Source organism: Podarcis pityusensis, assembly GCF_964106645.2.
Source record: "Podarcis pityusensis genome assembly, chromosome: 17".
NCBI lineage: Eukaryota > Metazoa > Chordata > Lepidosauria > Squamata > Lacertidae > Podarcis > Podarcis pityusensis.
Genome location: NC_138042.1, coordinates 32,183,797 through 32,209,078, shown reverse-complemented (window position 1 = coordinate 32,209,078; position 25,282 = coordinate 32,183,797). Strand labels below are relative to the sequence as shown.

The window sequence follows — 25,282 nt, the reverse complement described above, 5'->3', positions numbered from 1 at the left end:
CAGGGCCCAGTAAGTAAGGTGGCAATTTTCTGTCAGTTGTTTGGTGTCAACATATTACAACTTAATTCCCTGACAACTTAATTATAACAGCTTAATTCTCTTCTGGAATTTGCCTTCCCATTTCCATTATTAAGGAGCTGTTACTGTTTTACAGAGCTCCATAAAGGTTTGCCAACTTCTTTTTTCTGGCCAGGACTCCTCGGTCTCCAGGAGCTGTTTGACAAGATCTGTATCTGATGAAGCCTTTGCTGCATGGAGCTAAACACTGGGGGAAACTTGGCTATTTGTGTGCTTCATGTTGCTGTTGAAGACAGACTGAATCATACCAACTAGGATAGTTATGCGGTAGATCCCCCACCCCCGTTGAATGGTTGTGGGTAAAGTGAAGAGAGGGCCCTAGATACTGGGGTTGGTTTAGCTTAGCTAACACAGAACATCACTGGTGTAATTTGGAGCTACCTTTATGTACAAGTCTCCATGTACAAGTGATGTGTTTGGGTTTGGAAGATACAACATTCAGAAGTTTCCATGCAATATGCACACAGGACAAGTGTCATGTCTACACGTCTGGAAGCTTCTGCTTGTTGTGAATTCCAAACCCAAATGTGTATAGTACGTAAAGCATTTGAGTAACTTTGACACATACGTCAGATGCGTGTGTTTCCCTACACCTATTGAGGGGTAAAAGCTGCCTGTACACCCTTCCTCTTATATTTGTGGTGACGTAGAGAACATTATACAGCAGGGGTCAGCAAATATTTTCAGCCAGGGGCTGTCCACTGTACCTCAGACCTTGTGGGGGGCCAGACTATTTTTTTGGGGGGGAGGGGCTGACTCAAGAGCACCATGAGCCCCGGTGGCTGCTTGCCTATGTCTTTGTGAGCAGCAGGGGGTGGCGGGATGATGAGCGGTGCGCGAAAGGGCTTCGGAGAGGGGCTGCTTTAAATGGCAGCCGCTCGAGTTCTGCTACTGCTGGCACCAACAAAGTCCAGCCCCCTTCCTCCTCTAGGCAGGGCGGGGAAAAGCCAGGAGGAGGGAGGGAGGAGGTGCTGCCGCTGCCACCTGCGAGGGAGAGGGAAGGAGAGGGAAAGAATGCCTGCCCACTGGCGATCCACGTGGCGATTCCCGGACAGTCCGTGGGCCGGATCCAGAAGGCAATTGGGCCTGAACCGACCCGCGGGCCTTAGTTTGCTGACCCATGTTATACAGTATCTGTGTCACCCTGTAGCATTGCTGTTTCTGTTTCAGCGTTGGTAGTAGCAACTGTGAACCTAGCTCTCTCTGAATTGGAGGTCTCCTGAATAATTAACTCAGTTTTGTGTTTGTCCCTGTGTAAATGTATATACAAGATGGTTAGCTGCAGACTTCTTCCCTGAAGAAGAGGTTGCAGAGATGTCATAGTTTCCTGAAGTGCTTTTATTCATGTTGGGGGAAACTGGATGTTTTGTTTCTTCCCACAAGCGTGTTGGTTTTGATAGCGAATGCTGTGGGGCATGTTTGCATTGCAATTTCCTTCTGGATGACTGTGACATCATAAGTGACTCATGATACAACTCTTCTCCCTGCTGTACCATGTTCTGCCAGTTTTGAAGTTAAAAATTTGCATTTTAAAGGCTTGGCTCTCGCTACTTAAATATGGCAATGCCCTCCACTAAAAAGTACGCAAGCAAGGTTGGCATCTTTCACCGGTTCACGAATGATTCTTTTTTTATTAAGTTTTTCAGAAACTCTCTGTTCTTTCTTTCCAGTAGTGACACATCTGCCTCATTCCTCCTGTCCTCTCCTGCTGCTTTTTTGAAAAAAAAAAATGACAAAGGTGATCCTCACCTCCATTATACCTGGAAGAGAACCTGTACGGTTACCTTTCTGCCAGCTTGAACAGAACAACCCAGCAGATACGTGGTTGGAGCAAGCTTTAAATATTTGGATAAACTCTACAGCGTATTCTGCGCTGCTGGTCAAGTTGCCTGCTTGTGCGTTTGGGCATAGATTTGTGAAGATAGCCCTGTAAAAGTGAACTGAGCCAAGTGTCTCGGACTGTTAAGCAGGAGAAGTGTCAGTTAACTATTAATGATGTTGAAGACGGCTGGTGCCACTTTGCAAGCATTATAGCGCAAACCATATATTTTGGCCTTTGCACAGCAATGCTTCTGGTCGAGTTGTAGGCATAGGCAACATGGGATCTCTCTAGCTTCATGCAGGTTCTCATTCTCATTTGTGTCAAAATAGATCAAACCTGTTCAATGAGGATCCAGTGAGCATTCCAGTGCAGTCAGGGATATGCCTCCAGAAGTGCTTTTGAACACACATCTGCAGTGTCTGTAGAAGACACTTCATTCATGTGACTATCTCTCACTCTGCTGGGGGTGATTTATGTTTCATAAGTTTGGCAGTTTGCAGTTTTGAAAGTCAGTTTTGCTTTTGATGATAGTAGGTATGTTTCCCGATCCGAATTAGACTGGACTAAAGCAGAAGTGAATAAATAAGAGTGGTGTCGGATTTCTAATCCGACATTGAAGTTCTTGCTCTCTTGTCTTTGATTTTTAACTAGGACACTAAAAACTGAGATGTCCTTCTAATGTATACTTAAAGACATAACTGTATATGCCTTTCTGATTCACAGAAAGGAAAGCGTGGCTTTATACCGCAGTCACGCTAGTTCACATGATAGTCATATGTTAAGACATGCGCCTTTAGAATATTATTTTGTAGGTATTTGCCCAGCTTTTGGGTCCCTTTTCCTTTTGGCTTGCTCTTTTTGGAAAAGTTGCGTAGCAGTTCTGTTAGAAGCTTCAGTCCTGTTCTGAGAAACCAGGCTCTACTACAGAAACAAACATAAATTGGGAAATTTCAGTTTCATAATTCAGTAGCTTCCAGGGAACTCAGGGGTTATCTGTAAGTGTATGAGGGATTCATTGATGGGAAGATTCGTAATGGTAAACTGTCTCTCCCTCCACTACTGATCTTATCTTACAGTGCAAAGCCACAGGTGTGTGTTGGGTGTAGCTTGTGATGCCCTTTCAATTCATGCAGGTTATTATTGAAGTTCCACATGCCTGGCTGATTGTTCCACCAGAACTGTGTATATACACCTTGGAACAAGAATGGGCAGATGGCACCATGGAGATTTGCAAGTCTCCCCCAAAGTGTGTATACCTGTTCACTTGCTCCGATTTTCACCCAAATTGTGATAAAATGTTCGTTTACTGTTTCATTCATAACTTCTTTTCAGATTGTAAAGACCCAAAGACAGAGACTCAGTTTTACGAAAGGCAACAGTCGCACAAGATAGCTGCGCAAGTTAGTGCGATTCCTAGGGCGTTTAGAAAACTCTTTTTATAATGGAAGGAAATGCCTACATTTCTTAATAAAAAAAACGCTTGGAACAAACGGTTGCATTGCGGCACCCCAAAGCAAATGCAAAAATGTTATTTCAGGATCACCTTGCATTAAGCAGTGTAGACACTTTCCCTGTAATAAAGCATTTTTTAGAAATGTGTTGGGAATCATACCACTTTTTACAGTTCTCTTTGTATTTTGTATAGCAGGTAAAGTCTACGCTTAACAATAGCATCACTTTAGGGATTGTAGGCAATTATGGAGATATGTCTGAGCAAGTGCAACAGGTTGGGTGGCACGTAGATGAGTGAAAAATAGACAGTGGAGTGAAATGGTACTCTCATCCTACAGTACAGCTTATTCATTGTAAAAGTGGGCAGTTGGCCCCCTCTCTATAAATGAAAAAGAAGGGTGTTACTGTGAGGAGGAACGGGGTTAGCTGAGAGCTCACTGATTTTCTTTAATAAAGACTTAAATGCAGAATATCGCTGGTGTAGCACAACATTTTTTGCAGGGTTTTGGTCTGTCTTAGTTTTCTGACGTGCTGTTTGAATGATCTCCCACATAGAAACTGCTTGCATCCAATCAGATAGCACACGAGGGAGAGAGGCTTAGGATAGCTCTATCTCTGATATAATAATTTATTGAATGTAGGAAGCTTCACATGTGTATTTAGGTTCCTCTACCCCGCAGTATAAAGTGAAAACGCCCAGGATTCTATGATTTTGTTGTGTGTCAGGTGTAGAGCCGTGCTAAAGGTATCAAAATAATGGTGAGTCATGAACATAAAGGTTGGGTGTGAATGTCAGCTTGTCAGTGTCACTCTTCCAGATGTGACGTGACAAGATAAGAAGACTGAAAGACATTATTTCTTCTGGCAGAGCTGTTTGAGCTGCTGCTCCCCGTCCCAGTATGGCAGCCAGAGGAATAATCATGCTTGCCATTTGGAAAATGGCTTATTTAGAGAAGTAGCTGACACGATCCTCTTAACATTGCAGTTAAGAAATCTTAAAAAGTAGAATGCAAAATAATAGAGTTTTTTTTTAAAAAAAATACCCCTCCACAAAACTTCTCTAATTCATGCAAGAGCTAGCACTACAACCGAATTGTCTCTGGTTTGATATGTTGTTTTTGTTAATTGAATTTATATACCGCTTTATATGGGACGCGGGTGGCGCTGTGGGTTAAACCACAGAGCCTAGGACTTGCCGATCAGAAGATCGGTGGTTCGAATCCCCGCGACAGGGTGAGCTCCTGTTGCTCGGTCCCAGCTCCTGCCAACCTAGCAGTTCGAAAGCACGTCAAAGTGCAAGTAGATAAATAGGTACCGCTCCGGCGGGAAGGTAAACGGCGTTTCCGTGCGCTGCTCTGGTTCGCCAGCAGCGGCTTAGTCATGCTGGCCACATGACCTGGAAGCTGTACGCTGGCTCCCTCGGCCAGTAAAGCGAGATGAGCGCCGCAACCCCAGAGCCGGCCATGACTGGACCTAATGGTCAGGGGTCCCTTTACCTTTACTGCTGTATACTCAGGGCGGTTCACAGAATAAAATTAAGACATAAAACCACAAAATACTTAATAAAAACTAAACAACAACCCAATAGCTCCCCCCACCCCAAAGTACATTTTAAAAGGGCATAGGATGTAAATCGGATCAACCAAAGGCCTGGTTTTTGCCTTTTGCCTGGTGCCTAAAGGTGTATAGTGAAGGCGCCAGGCAAATTTCCCTGGGGAGAGCATATGTTAAAATATTCCTTGGAAACGGGCTTGCACGTTTTATAAAAGGGTGACATTTTAAAAATCAGCGATGGAGAATATAAAAATGTCTCACCCCTGCTAACTTTATGGTGAGTTACTGTGGTAGTTATCATTGGGTTTCATTTTGGAAAGTTCAGATAGGCACAATGCAGATGTAATGCTTCTGGTCTCCATCCTTTGAGCTGGCCACATGTTTTGTCTCTTCACTTCCCAGGCCTCTCTTATGCTTTCAGATTCCCCCTCCCTTTCTCCACAATGACCATAGCCAGATTCCCTCCTAGCCATGGTTATCATTAACCAGGGTTTGCAAACCACCTTCAAACCGTGGTTACCATGGAATGCTGGTTAATGTTAGTTAACCATTGGTAAGGCTGATGCAGATGTAACTCTTTAACCACGATTAAGACTGTCACAGAAAGGAGAGGAATCAGAAGCGAGAAGGGTGCTTGTGTTCATTTGTCTTTAGATACATCTGCATTGTGGACAGGGTGGTGTTTTAAAACATTCCCTCAAGCTATGTGGGTTCATTGAGACCAATGTGTTGGGGTTCCTAAGAAGTATCTGTGGTCTGCTATATCTCTGACTCGCAATTTGTGTCAAGCTGTTTGGCTTACTATCTTACTGATGAGTTCTGAGAAGTTATTGCCACTTTCCATCTCCAGATCTTTTAGGGGAGGCATATGAAATGTTGATGCTTTCATGTAGCTGTAATTGCCTTCCACTAAGTCTTGGGAAAAAGAAAAAGAAAAACAAAAACAGACATCACCTTGCCAACAAAGGTCCATATAGTTAAAGCTATGGTTTACCAGTAGTGATGTATGGAAGTGAGAGCTGGACCATAAAGAAGGCTGATCGCCGAAGAATTGATGCTTTTGAATTATGGTGTTGGAGGAGACTCTTGAGAGTCCCATGGACTGCAAGAGGATCAAACCTATCCATTCTTAAGGAAATCAGCCCTGAGTGCTCACTGGAAGGACAGATCCTGAAGCTGAGGCTCCAATACTTTGGCCACCTCATGAGAAGAGAAGACTCCCTGGAAAAGACCCTGATGTTGGGAAAGATGGAGGGCACAGGAGAAGGGGACGACAGAGGACGAGATGCTTGGACAGTGTTCTCGAAGCTACCAGCATGAGTTTGACCAAACTGCGGGAGGCAGTGGAAGACAGGAGTGCCTGGTGTGCTCTGGTCCATGGGGTCACGAAGAGTCGGACATGACTAAACAACTAAACAACAACAACAAAGTCTTGGAAAGATATGGACAAAAATTTAGAGGAGGAAATTGGTAGAAAAGGGCAAAGGCTATAACAGAGGTTGGAGACCTGTGGCTTTTCAGATGTTCCTGAACTACAAATCTCAACTCCCACCATCCCTGACCATTGGCCATGTTGTCTGGGGCTGATGGGAGTTTGGGACTATCTATTATTATTGTTATTATTATTATTATTATTATTATTATTCCACCCTTCACCTGAAGTTCATAGGACCAAAAGTTTTCCCTACACTTAGGCTGTAAAATTTAAACTTATCTCTGCTTTGAGTCCTCCTTCAAGCATTTCCATCACAAATTCCCAAGATTATTTGGAGAAAAAATATTATTAAAGTGGTGTAACACTCCCCAAACACACAGATGAGTCTTTAATTTGGTTACGCTTTTAGAAACTTAGATCTGACTGCTGCTGTCAGAATCTAGTAATTTTTCGAAATTCTAAGAACTCTTGTTGCTCATTATCTCAGAAATGCTGAAGCTTTACCAAGTACCTGGTGTTTACATTGCAAGTGGATATTTTTCCAGTCTTAAAAGAGAAAAGGCAGGAAGTTGACTGGCAGAGAATTTTTTAAGGCTCTGTTCAGGATGAGGGAATTGATTCTTGATATGCAAATGCCCTAGTGGGCCAGGCTTCAAAGGATGTGACTCGACAGTAAGATGTGCCAGGAACACAGCAATTAGTGAAGTATGCCTAAATGATAGTGCATTTCATCTTTCCGGTGATGTATAAAATGTCAAGGAACTACAATGGAAGACACAGCAAAGTGGATTGCAATAGCAAGCCAGCGTGCCATAGAAATCTAGACCTTAATATGCCTTCTGGAATCTTTGGTTTGTTAGCAAGTGCTGGAGAATCCTTTTTCTGCCTGTCAAAGTCCATTGAAGCATCAAGTTTGCAGTGGTTTGCAGCCAGATGCTTCTGGGAAGCTCACAAATGGGGCAATTGCCATCCACTGTTGATGATTCAACTGCCTCTAATGTCCAGAGCTACACATTTCTCATCCTATAGCCCCCAATTAGCAGTCATGGTGGATATGTCTGTCACAGGCTTCTCTCTGTGAATTTGTATAATTTTTTAAACATATTTTTAATTGAAAATTTAATTCTACGCTAATGGCAAATACTGTGGCTATAATTTCCACAAGCTAGTTACGACTTGTGTAAAATAGGTTTAGGATCAATAAATATTCACAACATTCTTTTTTTTAATGGGAGGTCCCAAATTCTAGCATTATATGAAGTAGAGAATTCAGATTGCGCTAACCATCCTGGAGCCCTTAAACTTGACAGAAGCCCACAGTCTCTGCAGAATGGGGGTAAAGTGTCTTTTTTTAAAAAACAGCTGTTTTGGATTTGTGTATGTCTGAGACTTTTTGAAATTTGTACATTATTATGGCTTCTTTTACTGACCCTAGAATCTTTGAGCTGTGATCCTGTCTCTACAGTAGAGAATCTTTACAATAGCAATATGAATCTTTCTGTAACTGCATCCCAGCCCAATAGATACTTGGGAAAGGAATTGGAATTATTCATTGGGGAGGAAGTTGCTGGCACAATAATTTAAATAGCGTAAATCCCACATTGCAGTGTTCTTGGTGTTGGCTTGTTGCATTAGACCGAACTTGAACGCTTGCTTGAATAAGAAGTATTAGTTTAAACTGTTTTACCTAAGCCTCTTTATATCTCCACATTCTTCGGTATTAAGCTTCTTGGCATACTAAAAAATGTTGGAACCTGAAGTGCCTTTGAATAACAGTGAGGAATAATGTAGTTTCTACATTATGAGATTCTAACACTGTCCTCACAAACCATTGCAATCCGTTTATGTGAACATTGCGGGGACCAGAAAATTTGTCTTGCGGTGATGACATAAAACGCAGAGAAGAAGCCATTAAAACAATGCTGTTCCGCGAGTGGATTTAAGAATATGTATGAAGTAACCTCCAAGCTGTTCTGAGCCCTGTTCAAGTAGCTTCTTTTTTTCCGTGAGAATAATTTGTATTGTTTTGAAAAATATAAATAAATTCTCCCACACACCCATCCACTTCCCCAAATTCCTGGGAAGATACACAATAGTAATTTAAGTAGCTTCTGATCTAACTAATTCTTAGCTGCCTGCTTTCCTTTTTGCAGGGCAGGTAGTGAAATGGAAGATAAACAAAAACTATTAAACTGCTCAGCCATTCGCAAGGGTGGTTTTTATGGAGGGCGTATAAAAATACCGAGCGGCAAGACAGTCTTAAGCAGAGGAGTCAATTATAAAGCTCACTGCAGTCTTGTCAAATTGGCCGGCTTAAAGCTTTAGAGCTTTTGTATGGAAGGAAACAGTAGTGCTTCTGAACACAAGACAACTTTCAGTATCTTTTGGCACGAATTGTTTAAGGGCTTTGTATGAGAACGGGAGGGACACTTGCATGTGGTTAACATTCCCACTTAATGATCAGCAGCCTTGGAAGTTCCATGGTAGTAAATAATCCTGTGCTCATTCTCAGGATTTTGGCATTTTATTTTAAGGTGTCTCAAGGAGTGAAATTATAATTTCTCAGCTACAAGGGAGGAAATGACAACAGTGGGTGTTTAGATTTAGATGCGTAGAGAGGTTTTGTTCCCTGAGAAGTAATTTATGCCCAGATCTTAAAAGTCTCTGGATTTTAGCTAGACACAAGGGGACACTTTTAAACTAGAGAGCTTCTTTCTCACATCTGTTTTCAAGTCTTAAGATGGGTAACAGTTTTCATCTCATTCATTTTTATAACTCTTCTGAGAGAGAGCTTACGTTCTGTTACTTTATGGAAATGGTGTTGAATTGATTACTGTGACTACATTTTCCTTGCTTCTGTAACCTTGCAACAATCTAGTTTTCTGTGTTTTTGGCTTGGTGCCTGGATGCTAAACCATAAATGCATACAAATGTACTTAGTTTTGTTAGGTTCCTGCCCCTGTCCATTGCATTAATAGCTACGTAAAGGTCTTAAGTTTATTCTTAGTTCCAGTGCCTGTGAATGCCAGGATCATTCCTGCTTTTTAACTGCTTCCTGTTAACCAATGGGGGCAACAAATTAGGTATTACATCCAAACTGGAGAGCATGGCTTGTTTCACTCCAAACAAACCATGATTAGCTGAGAACAAACCCTTAGTTTAATACCATGGTTATAGATTACAGTGGTACCTCAGGTTACATACGCTTCAGGTTACATATGATTCAGGTTACAGACTCCGCTAACCCAGAAATAGTGCTTCAGGTTAAGAACTTTGCTTCAGGATGAGAACAGAAATCGTGCTCTGGCGGCGCGGCGGCAGCAGGAGGCCCCATTAGCTAAAGTGGTGCTTCGGGTTATGAACAGTTTCAGGTTAAGTACGGACCTCCGGAACGAATTAAGTACTTAACCTGAGGTACCACTGTATAACTCTCTGAAGGCAGTTCTCTTGCATAACAGCTTCTATAGGCAGATTCACCTTAGAAACGTATTTGTGATGTGAAAAACCTGTGAGTTGATGGACACACACACACACACGGAGTGTCTATTTTTGTTGATGCATGAATTGAGGATGCCCAATTTTTGGTAGAGACTCTCTCCACATCTCTTCTGCATCCTGGTCAGTAATACAAGGAAAAGGTCATATTTTTGGGAATCATGCTAGTCCTGTCTCGGACTGCAAGCTGCCTTACTCCTTGAGCCAAAATTATGTGTGTGTTAAACCTGAAAACCATGTCGCTAGAACACCTCATAAACTAAATCCAAAGGTAGTTTGGATTCTTTAGTTTTAAATCTAGAGTTGTTATATTAGCCTGATTAAGGAACAACATTGCTATAGACTTTATATATAAACAAATAGATTTATTTATTTGATGGCTTTAAAACCCCGGCTGTTCAGTACAATTCCCAGAGTGCCTTTGTATGAGAGAGTGATATGGGCTCTTCCTCGGTTTTGCGTAGGTGTGAGAATGTCACAGAGCTACATTTTTTGAGGCTATTGGTGCCAGGTTTGTGCACTCTTTTAAATGCAAGTTTTGGCACCGTCTTTGTAAGGCTGTGGTTTAGCTGGTTTACTCCAAATGGCGTGGTTTTATCAAGGCCAGAAGGCTGAAGTACTGTATTGGTTGGTGATGTTTGCTTCTGGAAGCCCAGAAGCATTATGAAAATTACTAAGGCTGCATAAGCACCATACCCTTTAAAGCACATTCTTTCCCTCAAAGAATTCTGGGAACCGTAGTTTACATCTCACAGAATTAGAAATCCCACCAGCCCTTTAACTCCAGTGCCCAGAATTATTTGAGGGCGAAATTGTGCTTTGAAGGTGTATTGTGGGTACAGCCTGAGGACAGGGATGCCCAAACTTTTTTCAAAGAGGGCCAGATTTGATGAAGTGAACATGAGTGAGGGCCAACCAAAGTTGTTAAGTTTTTTTGAGGATTGAAGTTACATCCACCATCCAAAAATCAGTGAGATGCTCACATTAGTAGTCATAGGACCTTTGTTTTGCGAGGCCTCCTCTGGAAGATGTTCTGTCTGGTTGAAACCTAATTCCTCCTCATCAAGATATCTCATTTTAATCCAAAAGCAACCTTATGGCCAGCCCTCCTTCAAATGTACAAAAGCGGTGGTACCTGGCTTTCAACATTGCATTATATCACCAGCTAAACATCGCAATATATCGATATAGCAGTGTTTGAAGTAAGGATGTAACTATGTAGATGCATTGGCTTGCTTTACAGTTTTTCCCACATTGTGATTTTTCCTTAGTCCCAGGGTTGGGAAAAAACCAGTGATTAAAAAAAAACCAACGGATTTTTAAAAAAAATTAAATCAGATTTTTAAAATTTAAATTGGATTAGTAAAATAAAATGCTTTTGGAGGAAAAATCTTTCTACAGATAGTTTTCTGTTTAAGTTACATTACAGTCCAAAGTATTTGTTTTAAGCTTTTCATGTGTGCTGAAGTTTTTTTTCAAAAGCCTTTTAACCACATCAGTTAACAAACATGGATACATATGCTATAATGTTTTTGTTTTAGTTAAATAAATTGTTTAAATTGTTGTTCAGGAAATGATTATTTTTCTCCTTCCAATAGTAAGCAGAAAAGTTGTCCAAAAAGAAACAGTTAACTTATTAAAACCTCTCAATAATTTCATAATTGTCTATGTATTTCTAATAGTGTAATCAAATCAGCAATTTTTTATATAACTGTAAAAACTACTCTGAAAATTTATTATTCAAAAAATGAAACCTTCATCTGGTTGTAAATGCTAACATTATACTAGCAAGAATGAGTCTTTCTGTAAAAAAATATTTAAATCAAGTCATACTGACTAGTGATTTAAATTGATTTGATTTAAATCAAACCCACCCTGCGTAGCCCACAGACACAAATCATGATTTGTGATATATTGCCAGGTCAGAAATTATGAAACTGAGATCACGATATGGGTTTCAAACTGGCTTTGCGTGGTAGACAGAGAAAGCCTGTTTAACTTTTGTGCCAGTCTCTGAACTATTGTTTCTAGAAGGTTGAAGCAGGGCCTGTTTTAGCTAAAATGGTGTTGGCGGGGAGTTGACGTCAGATGGACCTTGTAAGATTTCAGTCAATAATAACCCCCTGCACATTGTCACTAATAATTCAAGCCGTCTTTGACAATTAATTCAACATAGTCATTCTTCTATTCCATTTATGGGAATTTAATGCTTAGCAAACCCCCCCCCCCATATATATATATATATATATATATATATATATATGACAGTTATATTTCTTAAGGCAGTGGAAGTATCAAGAGAACACATCTTTCTTCCTTCTTCCGGCCTTAAGTTATTTATTGTTGTGATGTGGCAGGTTTTTGATTTATTTCCAGGCCCGGACTTCCTGTGCTCCTGAGGCATTAGGGACTTCATGCCTTGAATTTTTTTGTAGGGTTTTTGCCCATGATCTCTTGAAACGCCAGCCAAACTGCAAGCAAGCTTTAACAAACAGAGGACATAGATCATGAGAGGATATATATTCTACATAATATTTGGGTTTTGTCCTAACCAGGTCTGGTATCACCGTGAAGCACACATTTCTACAAAATAAATAAATAAACAAACAAACGTAAGGTACATTGAGGTACCCTGAGACAGAAACTAGAGAAAAGCAAAATAAATATCTAAAAATTTGTATGTTATAGAAGATAAAAGAATCAGGTATTAAAACAATATGTTAAGCAAATGTTAAAACAACATTAAACTTTAAAAAAATGGCCACCACAGTTTAAGTTGACTTCAGCAAGGTCTTCAGTAATTGCCTAAAAACAATTCACAAAATCTAGTTGAAGACTGTGCCATCTGTGAGAGTTTGAAACTTTCTTTATTTGTGTTTTGGGTTGGTGCACAATAAACCAGTCTAAAACACACCAGGATTCCAGGAAGAGACTGCTGGAATTGCAAATGAAGCAGCACTGTGATTCAGGAATAAGATGCAATTTTGCAAAGAAACTTTTGACTGTGACTTAGTTGTACCTATGACTCAGCCAGGGAGTGTTTCCTGTTAACATGGAACGTATTTTTGTTCAGAGCTCGTGTTTTGCAATCACCCACTCAGCAGTCTGAGAGTACAAATCATGTGCTTATGATAGCAAATTACAATACCTGGGCCCAGTTAATCATGTTCTTGAATCCTTTCTCAAATCATAGCCTCCTTGGTCGGTGAGTGATGTGCTTTTAAAGGGCAGGTTGTCAGCATTCAGTTTTAAAATAGTCCCACTTAAGGTTTTTGTCAGCGTGCCACAAATCGAGCTCTAGCTCGAAGAGAAGCTCGACACTCTAGTGTGTGCTCCAGTGCATATGCATTCCCAGGGACCCTTTAGTATTGGCCAGTGGTATAGCGTGGGTTGCCAGTGCCCGGGGCCATGCGGAGTAGGCTGGGAGGGAAACGGACGGGAGTACACATGCGCATTCGACTGCCTAATGGCGTCTGCGTCACCCAGGAGATCACAGCCGTAGAGATAAGAAATGAAGAGCTGTTCCATCGTCTGGAGAGGTTACTTCCTGGTTCGCTGGGAGAAGCCATTTTCAGTGGAGCCCAGCGATGGAAGCGCACAACTGTATTGAGGCAGCAATGGGTGTTGAAATTTTGCGCCCCTAAGAACCTTGTGCCTGGGGCAACCGCCTTGTACCTCCCCCACACTTTGCCACTGGTATTGCCTGCAATTAAAGAGGGAGATGCAGGCAGGAGGTCTTGCACACTTGCTGATGGTGGCAGCTGAGGCTCTGGCTGATTATTCATGCTTCAAAGCAGGGGCAAAGAATCATGGCTCGGCAGTAACTTATGTGTTGTTGTTGTTGTTGTTGTTGTTGTTGTTGTTGTTAGAAATGTTCCAAGACTATAACATATAGTGTAAAAGAAGAACAGAGCAATACAAGTACAGTCGTACCTTGGAAGTCGAACGGAATCCGTTCTGGAAGTCAGTTCGACTTCCAAAACGTTTGGAAACCAAAGCGCAGCTTCTGATTGGCTGCAGGAAGCTCCTGCAGCCAATCAGAAGCCACGGAAGCCCCATCGGACATTCAGCTTCCAAAAGAGCGTTCAAAGACCGGAACACTCACTTCTGGGTTTCGATCGTTCAGGAGCTGAAACGTTCGGCAACTAAGCCGTTCGAGATCCAAGGTACGACTGTATATTATATCTACTGTAATCTGTGAGCGAATTTGGATCACATACTTAAACATCAGCCTTAATAAACCACAATATCTCCCTTGGTACAGTTATATTATGAGCCTAAATGAATTCATATTAATTGTGATTTGTCTTCTTTCCTGGTCTGTAAACTCTGAGATACACACTCTCTCTCGTGAGACACACACACACACACATCTCCACAGCTTCTATCCTTATTTTTTGAAATATATGACATTCCTTCAGCTCTTTATAATCTTCTGATTCAGGAGGTATCCTGCAGTATTAGTACAAGCAATGCAGCGTATAGGCTGTTTTTCCTTTCTGACATCCAGTGTGGTGCTGGGGTTAGAGTGTTGGACTAGCACCTTGGGAAGGTACCCCTGCCCATACGGGACAGTCGTGTCCGACTCTAGGGTTGTGCGCCCATCTCACTTAAGAGGCCGGGAGCCAGCGCTGTCCGCAGACACTTCCGGGTCACGTGGCCAGCGTGACGAAACTGCTCTGGCGAGCTGGCACCAGCGCAGCACATGGAAACGCCGTTTACCTTCCCGCTATACAGCGGTACCTATTTACCTACTTGCACTTTGGTGTGCTTTCGAACTGCTAGGTGGGCAGGAGCAGGGACCGAAAGACGGGAGCTCACCCCGCCGCGGGGATTCGAACCACCGACCATGCGATTGGCAAGCCCTAGGCGCTGAGGTTTTACCCACAGCACCACCCGCATCCCTAGCACCTTGGGAAACCAGAGTTCAAATCCCCAGTTGGCTATGAAGCTAACTGCCTTTCAGCCTAACCTACCTTGTAGGGCTGTTATGGGGATTAAATGGGTGTGTGTGTGTGTCTACCTTGAGCTCCTTGAGGAAAAAGGTGGGATGTAAATGCGAAAACAAAGCAAAACAAATCTGTTGGAATCTGTACTCTCCTGCTGGTTCCTCTTTAATTCAATTCCTAGGTATGAACAATACAAGCTTTAATGCTGGTGTGTTTGTTTGTTTGTTTGTTTGTGTTGCTTGTCTTGAATTAAAGGTGTCATCTTGCACATGTTCAAGCCCCTTCTGGCACAGTGTATCCAGCTTTCTCTCCTTGGCGATCCCTCCATGCTTGTGTTAGATTGCCTTAATTTACTAGAAACATTTAAGTTTCACCACCATCTTTCTTTTTCTCTCTCTCCTTAGGTGGCTTTGCTTTTGTATATGAAGCTCAGGATGTTGGAAGTGGCAAAGATTATGCTTTAAAGGTAAATATCCTCAGTTTCTTGGGACTCAACGCATGTCTTTACATTGTTGACATGGTTAACAGTAAGGCAGCAAACATGAAAATACCCATAGCTTATAATGAATCAATTTGGAATCTTTCCCATAGAAAGTAATGCAAAATGGATTAATCCGTTCCAGACTCTTAAAAACAACCCCTGAAACAGCAATTTAGCATGAGTTTTGCGATCTAACGAGACCATTGATCCATAAAATGAGAGCAATAAACAATGTACTGCAGTCACACAACCAATCAATCAGTAGCTGAAGTGGGTTCCACACAGTCACAAAAACAAAACGAAAAGAGCCACAAAAACACAAAATAAATAGCAAAAATAGACAGACCTCAGCATAACACGCAAAACAGAAGCGTGGCACTCAAATTGGAAGCATAACACTCAAATTAGAGCACATTCAGCTTCTGAAAAAAGTTCGCAAACTTGAACACTTACTTCTGGGTTTGCAGTGTTTGGGTTCCAAGTTGTTTGAGAACCAAGGTACTGCTGTATGTCCTAGTTGGAAGGAAGCACGGCTCTTTCTTTGTATGTTTTTTTAAAAAAAAATTCTAAGGGTGTGTATGGGACGTGGGTGGCGCTGTGGTCTAAACCACTGAGCCTCTTGGGCTTGCCAATCAGAAGGTCAGTGGTTCGAATCCCCATGACGGGGTGAGCTCCCATTGCTCGGTCCCAGTTCCTGCCCACCTAGCAGTTTGAAAGCACGCCAAAAAGTGCAAGTAGATAAATAGGTACCGCTCCAGCGGGAAGGTAAACGGCGTTTCCGTGCACTGCTCTGGTTTTGGTGTTCCGTTGCGCCAGAAGCAGCTTAGTCATGCTGGCCACATGACCCGGAAAAATTATCTGCGGATGAACGCCGGCTCCCTCGGCCTGTAAAGCAAGATGGGTGCCGCAACCTTTACCTTTACCGTTTAAGGGCATGTACGGAAGCTATGTTTGTTGTGATGATTTGTACAATTAGTAAAGTAGGAGGCTAACAGTAGGTGGTGCCAAAGCCAGTGACGGGCAGAGCCAATTAAGTGTAGTTTCTTCCTCATCCTTCTCCTTGTTAAGTTACACAAGGGCCACGCTGAGACTAAGGAAGAGGAAGATGACAGGCTTTGCCATTGCCTGGACTGTTCATAACTAATAAGGCAGACAGTGGGGGCTAGCTGAGGGCAGACTGAAGTTTGAGGGCAGTGCATCATTTGCCCTAAGTGGCTGACCTTTGCTGCGATTTAGTAGTTCGTATACTTTCTTGCTGCATCTGAGAAGTAAACTATTGCTTTGCCAAATGCCAGCATTCCTGCTTCACGGTGTCTCTGTAGGCCACCTTCCTTTCTAGTGCATCGCTACTATAGAGAATCATTGGGATCTTGCCATTCGAGATTTGAATGGTTTTGCAAACTCATCTGGAACAATAGCAGGAGGATAATGGTGTCGCTTTTTTCCAATTGGCTTTTGTTTCAGAACAACCTAGAATAGCTTTCAGTGTTAAACCTTTGTTTCAGGCTTTTGCTTATTGCTTTTTTGATATATATGAATTGCAAGCCATTTGACTTGCACCAGATGCTTCCAGAGCACTGAACAATGAAATACTTAGAGGGGTGCATTTGGATAGTTCTGGGGTATAGTGTCATCGATGCTACGTAAACACTTAAAGAATAAATAAGCCATAAAACCCTAGCCTGCCCCCTCCCCAGGACTAAAGTTGTCGCTAGTGAATGTGTCAGAGCAACTTACAAGTTAGCTATTACCATGAGACTGGTGTTCCTTCTGCCTGGGATACTTCTGCCCCAGAGCAGATTTGTTGAAAACATAATATTTGTTACATTTCTTAAAACATGCAAGCCTTTCTTCCTCTAAGGGGCTCTGAGTGATATTTTGGTTTCATAAATGACCTGTAAGGTAGATCAATCTGAGCAGCAGTGACTTGTCCAAGGGCACCCACTGAATGTCATGGCTGAGTCAGAAGTTGAAGGTGGGACGGGACACCATATCAGGCTGGCATTTGTAGCCATATTTCTCCATAACGGGTAGGTAGCAAACTTTTGGTGGCCCAAAATTGGGGAGGTGTGCAGGAAAGCCCTCTTCTTAACTTGTAAAACAGACTCTGGTGTCATTATAAGAAGGTTGTAGAGACTCTAGAAAGACCTCAAAGACCTTCTCATAATGGTGTTGCACCAGAGGGAGAGAAATGGGTGTAAATGTGTGAAGCCTCCAGCCCACGTGTGCTCAGGAGTGTATGTGTGTATGCCCTTTTTTCTCTCTGAAGGAGAAATGATTACGAAAAGCACTGGATGCTTAAGCTTTGCCTTCTGAAACAGTGTGCTTATAGAGGTTACTTGCATGTGTTCAACAGTTGGTCGTTAACCGTAACAATCTGCAACAAGTGAAAATTAAGATTCCCGGGAATTTGCACTAGCCACTAAGTTTGCACAAGGTTTTAGGTCACAAGCAAAACCACAAGCATGTGGAAATTGCGGAAATCTGAAAGGTGTTTCCACGCAAAATGACTTTCCTCAACCGGATGCCCTTGGTATATTGTTGGACTACAACTCCCATTGGCCATGCAGCTGGTGTCTGATGGGAGTCGTGATCTGACAAAATTTGAAGAGCGTTATGTTGAGGGAGACTGTTAAACTGGGCTAAGATTCTCCCTCCCCCCCCCAAATGTTGGACCTATTCTTGCAAGTGACTTCATAACGGTAACATAATTTGAACTTTAAGTGATGGGTCTCTGGTGCTGCTATGCTTCTTGTCACCAGTGCTTCACAATGGATGTTGAAGATGGCAAGGCAGGCTGTCCCTGATATTTGCGTGTGGGCTGTGAAATGTCTCTTTCATTATATAAATCATAAGAATATATGCTGTCATAAAAAAGACTGATATTAATTTATTGGAAAGATAATGCCATGTCTCTCTATGATCAGTGGATAGAAGATATGGCAACTCTAGCCACACATGAACAGATCGCTTTTCAACGCAGATTGTGTATGGATAAATGCAACAATATTTGGAATCCATTCATAAACAGCATAATGCCTTGTTAACAATTTTACATTTCTATAACATCTTTATTTCCTGACAGAGATTATTATCTAATGAAGAAGAAAAGAACAAAGCCATCATTCAAGAAGTTTGTTTTATGGTATCCTTTTAGAGACAACCTGAAACGCTTTGGGTAAAGCAGTCCTTAATTATACAGTTATGCATATCCGTCTTTGGTTGTCACAGGTTGTCTAAGGGATCATATCTGTGGAAGTTCAGAAATTTCATAGTTTGGTACAAATGATCCTTCTTTTTGTTTGTGGCACCAGGATTTCTTCTGACACGTTAAATGAAGGCATACAGATAAAAATTTTGGCTTGTCTTAATTTTCCCAATTCACATAGGCACTGTAAAAAGAAATGTGCTGTGTGACCTGTTCTTATTTCTTAAAACATCGTTGGAAATGTTTCTGTAGCAGTAGATTTGCCCGCACGCTCCCTGCCTCCAGAGAAAGCTGGGAATGCCAATGGATTTGGGACTGTAATCTCTCAAGGAAACGAGCTGTTCTTCATTGTATAACCTGGCTGCAAAAGATGTGTTCCAAATCTAGCAATCTTTGAAACTTTAACAGATGAAATCCTCTAGAAAAAGCTATCTGGTCACCCGAACGTTGTCCAGTTCTGCTCTGCTGCATCAATTGGAAAAGAAGAATCTGATACTGGACAAGGGGAGTTTCTTCTGCTAACTGAGCTTTGCAGAGGTAAAATGATAATTTATGTGGGCTCTTTATTGTTTGGTGGACTAATCTAGCAGTTCAGCCAAGCCGGTCCTTCCTTCAGAGATGACTGTGGTGAGGCTGGTCAAAACAGCCTTCCAGCTTTGTAGATAAGCTGACCAATTTTACTTAGGCAGCAAAAACTTCTAGTGGCCAGCTGGGGTCTTGGCAGAGGAGGAAGAAGAGACCTCTGGTAATACATTTCTATTTTTTTTTTTTAAATTAATATTTATTAAAGTTTCAGAAATAATAAAATCACATTAATAAACAAGAAAATTTTTAACAAAAACAGAGAAAAATACACCATACAAAATACAAAACAGAAAAAAGAGGGGGAAAAAGAAAAGAAAAAAACAGTTAAAAAATAGTTCCGTCTTTTCATAACTTCTTTTACATTTACTTGTTTCCCGGACTTCCTCATACCTCCCTCTTTTGTATTCCAATTCAGTTTGTAAGCCCAGCAATTTCTTTCCCTCCTTTTTAATTCCAATCCTAAATCTTAATATATTATGACATTAGATTTTTACCTATTTAGAACCAATTTTTCCATTTCTCTTAACCTTTTTGATCCTAATCCTTAATCTTGATATATTTATAGCTTTAAAACCTGTACAGCTAGAAGCCACTTAACTTCAATCCAACATCACTCTAACATTCATTAATTTTGCAATGTTTCTGTAAATAATCTTTAAATTTCTTCCAATCTTCTTCCACCAACTCTTCTCCCTGGTCACGGATTTTGCCATTTCTATACCAGACACATTTCTATGTCTTCTGGCAGCCTACTTTGGTTTTGATGCTGGATGCTGAGAAGGAATGGAGCACCCCATTCCTGCATGGAACTCTTTGCTATGGCTACTGGGCTCATGCCCAGTAAGATAAAGCTGTTTTCTTTTTCAATTATATTTTACCAAGTTTCAACATTTTTAACATACACAATCAAGATACAATTTTGTCTTTTCTCTTGATTTTGTTGATTTCCCACTTTGTTTTCCATGGAGTTGTTGCTTCTCCCCTTCTGCTGCCCCCTATCTTCTATCTATTAAATCAGGTTAAGGCTGTTTTCTTGTCACAAGGGGTTGCCGCTTACAGCCAGTGTCACAGATCTTGTCCACCAGGTAGGGTGGAGACGCTACGCTAGCTTCCTGGAAGCTGGACCTTCCAGTTGTTGCTTCCCAGGAGGGAGAGGGGCAGGACGGTTGGTGCAGTGCAGATGCACGGGCAGAGCCAATCCAGCGCTCTTTCTGGTGCATTCACTTCACTGACATCTGGGCCACATCACATCTTGGTAAAGCAGCTGTGACCCACCTGCCTGGAAGCTAGCACAGCGGGTCTTGCCAACCCGGCAAGCTACTTCGCAAGTCACTCTCGCATCTATGGATATGTAGTTCTATACTGGGGGTTCTTAGAGTACAACCTCAGCCCCCCAGCTCTGCATTTGCCCTGTGCCTGATGTCAGGTCTTCTTTTTTAACAACCATGTGTTGCATGTGTTTGTCTAAAGCCAAGTTGTACGCTCCCCCTCATTTACAGGTGCTCCTTCTGAGCTAGGCACCAACCAAAGCTGTCAACCGTCCCTTATTTGGCAGGAAACGCCCTTATTCCAGCACCGTGTCCCGCTGCTGTCCCTTATTGATGATGTCTCTTAAATTTCCTGGGTTTCAAAGGAAGCAGTTCTTCTCCTTCCCTCCCTGCTGGCCAGGGAGGAGGGAGGCTCCAACTGTGTGGCTTGGCTGCGTTGCTCACCCAATAAGGAGTCTAAGAATGACTGGGGGTGGAGCTTGCATGCCTTGTGCCAATCAAATCGGCTGCATTGCCTGGGGACTCACTTTTGCTCAGCGCTTCCCAGCAGAGAGGTGACGGTGGTTTTCCTTGCTGCATCCCCTTTGCCGGGTTGCTGCGCTGTGGGAACCACCGCTTGAGGCTTCGTTTGGCTTCTGGCTGGACTTTCTGCCTTTGGCTCGGAGGGGCTCAGAAGGCGAACATACCTGTGCCCGGAAAATCCCTTATTTTGGCTGCTGATCCCTTATTTTTGAGGCTGCTGGTCCCTTATTTTCAAATCTGTAAGTTGACAGCTATGGCACCCACACAACCAGGAGTCCCGATTATGCAGAGCCCCTATACCAGTGTTTCCTAATGTTGGGTCTCCAGCTGCTCACTGCCCTATATACAAAGTGAAGCTTGCTCGTTGGCCTTCTTATACAGACACTAGCATGCAACACAAGGTGGTTGGATGCAGGTGATGCTGTGGTCTAAACCACTGAGCCTCTTGGGCTTGCCGATCAGAAGGTCAGCGGTTCAAATCCTCGCGAAAGAGTGAACTCCCGTTGCCCTGTCCCAGCTCCTGCCAACCTAGCAGTTTGAAAGCATGCCAGTGCAAGTAGATAAATAGGCGGGAAGGTCAACGGTGTTTCTGTGAGCTCTGGCACTCGTCACAGTATCCTGTTGTGCCAGAAGCCGTTTAGGCATGCTGGCCACATGACCCAGAAAGCTGTCTGTGGGCAAACGCCGGCTCCCTCGGCCTGAAAGTGGGATGAGCACCACAACCCCATAGTCACCCTTGACTAGACTTAACCATCATGGGGTCCTTTACTTTTACCTTTAGGAGGTGGTTGGCCCCCTCCCCTTTTTTAATAAAAAAAGGAATATCCAATGTTCGCTTGTGTGCCTTACATGGAAGCAATCCATGCATTGGTCTCCCCTAATCCCTCTCTCATAACCTTCTTGTTTATTGAAAACCACATTGGGAAAGGCATTTTAAACTGACGTAGAAATGACTGGCTCTTCTTTCCTCCCACACAGTTATTCTTTCCCCCCCTTCTCTCTCTCCCCCCCCGAGACGGATATTAATTAGGACTGTGAGCTTTAATCACAGCCTTAATTGCCGATTAAAATTTGCTCTCTAATTAATTGGTGTGACCGGGACTGAAGGGCACCCTGCCGTGCAGGTCACACAGACACGATGGCTCCTTTGTCCTTGTGCCAAGTTGGAAGAGAAGAAACACTTGGAAGAGGTTTTTTTTTTCTAACGGCTTTCCCCTTTGGTCTGTATCCAGAGCTAGTAGATGTTTTGCATTTGAAGTTAGTCAGCTTTTTCTTCTTGCAGTGAGAACTGCAGGCAGCTGAGACTGACAGGGTTCAGTATTTGCTTTTGCTCACTCCTCCACCCCCCCTCCTGCTGCCCTTGGATCTTGGCCATGATTTGAGAATTGAGGGCTGGGGAATTAACATTTCACATACTCTGGAGTTCCTTGTTTTATATGTGCAGGAGCTACTGCTTAGGAACAGGATAGGAAGATTTGCTTAGGAATCTAATATTGTGTAGGAGGGCATGAGAGGTTTGCTGTTTGTGGGCTAATAACGGGGCAAGATGGCCGCCCATCTCATCCTGGTTTGAGGTGGCAGACTTCTGAGGGTGGAGACCTGGACCCCCATTTCATGGTGTGTTCACTCACAAGAAGGGAAGAACTAAGGAAGGAAATTAATTGGCAAGTAGGGTGGGCTCTACCCTTTCTGGTCTGGGGTGGGGGCCAAATTCTCACTCAAATATAGAAGAAGCCATGTTGTTTGCTTCCTTGCTTGCTTGCTTGCTTGGTTGGTTTGTGTGTGTGTGTGGCGCCACATCTGCATGTTTAAAGTGTTATTATCCCACTTTATACAGTCATGGCTTCCCTAAATTGGTAGTGTACAGCTCCCCAGGGAATTGCAGTTTGTTAAGGGGTGCTGAGAGTTGTTAGGAAGCCCTCGTATTCCCCTCGCAGAGTGTTATGAATTTTTCGTCCACAGGGCAAGTGGTGGAATTTCTGAGGAAAGCTGAATCCAAAGGGCCCCTCTCGTGTGACACGGTGTTGAAGATCTTTTATCAGACCTGCCGTGCAGTGCAACACATGCATAAGCAGAAACCTCCTATTATTCATAGAGATTTAAAGGTACAGAATCCGAAACAAGCTGAACGGCTGATTTATGCAAAGGAGGAGTTTGTTATGAATCCGGAGCAGCAGCCAGTAGCAAGTTATTTAATCTTTTCATAAAATTTATATACTGCTTGAGGGAAGAAAACGAATGAACCTAAAAGCAGTTTATAATATTTAGACTGAGTGTGTTTTGAGTTTGTCATGTAGTAAATGGAAAAGTATTGCATCGGATAATAATAGTAATAATAGTAATAATAGTGGTAATAAAGTTATTATTTATACGCCACCCATCTGGGTGGGTTTCCCCAGCCACTCTTGGCGGCTTACAGCGTATAAAAACATAGTAAAACCTCAAATATTAAAAACCTCCCAATAGAGGGTTGTCTTCAGATGTTTTCTAAAAGTCAGAGAGTTGTCCATTTCCTTAGCATCTGATGGGAGGGCGTTCCACAGGGAGGGTGCCACTACCGAGAAGGCCCTCTGCCTGGTTGGCAAAAACATGCTACTAAATTATATTGGCTGAGAATAAAGAGGTGGGAGGATGTTAAGGATTGGTCGTACATGTACGCAGCCCACACACTAAGTTAGTCGCACGCTTAGCGGTGGGCACATATGGAAGTCCAAACCAAATGGTTCATAGAATGCTTTTAAAGCAGTCACTACATTTTAGATCTCTTGGGGCTGGTTCATACAGCCAGCCATATGGAAACATTCTTGTAGTGCAATCCCTAATTAAAAGTAGTCTGGGAAATATTGATAGCTACATGATGTTTATCGCATCTTTCGTTGTACTTTATTCCATTAGGCTAATCTAAGAAGCAGCGTTCGCTGCTCTCCAGAGGGAAGGCCTCTTCTAAAATAAACACACGTATTAGGGAGTGTGAACAGTGCAGCCAGTACAGAATTGATAAATCTTGTGCGCTTTGATGCTGTGAACTTGGAGGATATATGCATGAAAAGCTGCCTTTTTTAATATAAATGTAAGTGTGTCCGCTGAATGTGCACCCTTATACTCCCCACTTGATTGTCCGTACAGATAGAAAATATGCTGATGAGTAACCAAGGAACAATTAAACTGTGTGACTTTGGCAGTGCAACAACCATAGCACATTACCCTGACTACAACTGGTCCGCACAGAAAAGAGCAGCGGTTGAAGAGGAGGTGAGAAACCTGATACTCTGATTTATTTTCAACGTTTTGTAACTCTAGGCTTTTTGGTATCCCTTAAAGCCATTAGATCAAATTCTGTCGCAGTGGAAATCACTTGGAAATGTTATTTGGGGGGGGGGGGGGCATTCTTTTCCTGGTCCTATACAAGACATTCTTAAACTCCTGCTGTAATAAAATAGTAGCCTTCAGCTGCGTATGGCTGCAAGCCTGTACACATTTAACCTGGGAATAAGCCCCACTGCATTAGATTGTGCTGTCTGCTAAGAAGCACCACATAAAGTGTCCTTTTCTCTCCGAACCACAGCACAAATACTACATCTCTTGGGTACTTCGGTCTTCTCTGTTGGTTAAGGCTGAATATATTTCGTTCAGATAACGTAAAAGTCGTGTCCAAAAGTTCTGCATTCGGTTTCCAAAATGAATTGTGAGCCAAGCTGCCTGTGTCGCCCTGATTTGTATAACATTACTTCTGAGAGCTGCTTTTCAGAAACCTGGAACGCTTTTGGCAAGGGCTGGTAGAATAGCAACAGGCACCTGAATTTAGGGAGCAGCAATCTTAGAAGAAAATCAGGGAGCCATGCTCTAGGGTGCTGCAGTGCCCTCTCCTAGTCACCAGGGGCCACTATATTTTGCTGGAGCTTCATGATAGCTTTTAAGGCAGTGCTACATGAAGGAGTAAGGGATGCGGGTGGCGTTGTGGGTTAAACCACAGAGTCTAGGACTTGCCAATCAGAAGGTCGGCGGTTCGAATCCCCGCGACAGGGTGAGCTTCCCGTTGTTCGGTCCCAGCTCCTGCCAACCTAGCAGTTCTATAGCACAAAGTGCAAGTAGATAAATAGGTACTGCTCCAGCAGGAAGGTAAACGGCGTTTCCGTGCACTGCTCTGGTTTGCCAGAAAGCGGCTTAGTCATGCTGGCCACATGACCCGGAAGCTGTACGCCGGCTCCCTCAGCCAATAAAGCGAGATGAGCGCCGCAACCCCAAAGTCGGTCATGACTGGACCTAATGGTCTGGGGTCCCTTTACCTTTACTTACATGAAGGAGTTTGCAGTGGTCTGTCGACTGGCCATGTGGGAACAGGAGGATTGCAAATTTACTGGTCACAGGGTCATCAGGTTGTAAAACGCGAGTGGTGGTGGTGAACTCTCAAAAGGGTGGTCCATTTACTACAG

At 42.8% G+C, this 25,282-nt stretch overlaps 1 protein-coding gene across 3 annotated transcripts in view; it reads left to right on the top strand.

Annotated features, from left to right (window-relative positions):
• The window catches only part of GAK (cyclin G associated kinase), a 74,240-nt gene that overhangs the window by 839 nt on the left and 48,119 nt on the right, over window positions 1-25,282 (top strand). For all 3 annotated transcript variants that reach the window (XM_080986682.1, XM_080986681.1, XM_080986680.1), the window contains exons 2-6: window positions 15,190-15,251; window positions 18,352-18,411; window positions 18,897-19,011; window positions 22,812-22,954; window positions 23,976-24,101. In XM_080986682.1, the coding sequence (XP_080842808.1) occupies window positions 15,190-15,251; window positions 18,352-18,411; window positions 18,897-19,011; window positions 22,812-22,954; window positions 23,976-24,101 (506 nt within the window). The remainder of the gene's footprint in view (window positions 1-15,189; window positions 15,252-18,351; window positions 18,412-18,896; window positions 19,012-22,811; window positions 22,955-23,975; window positions 24,102-25,282) is intronic.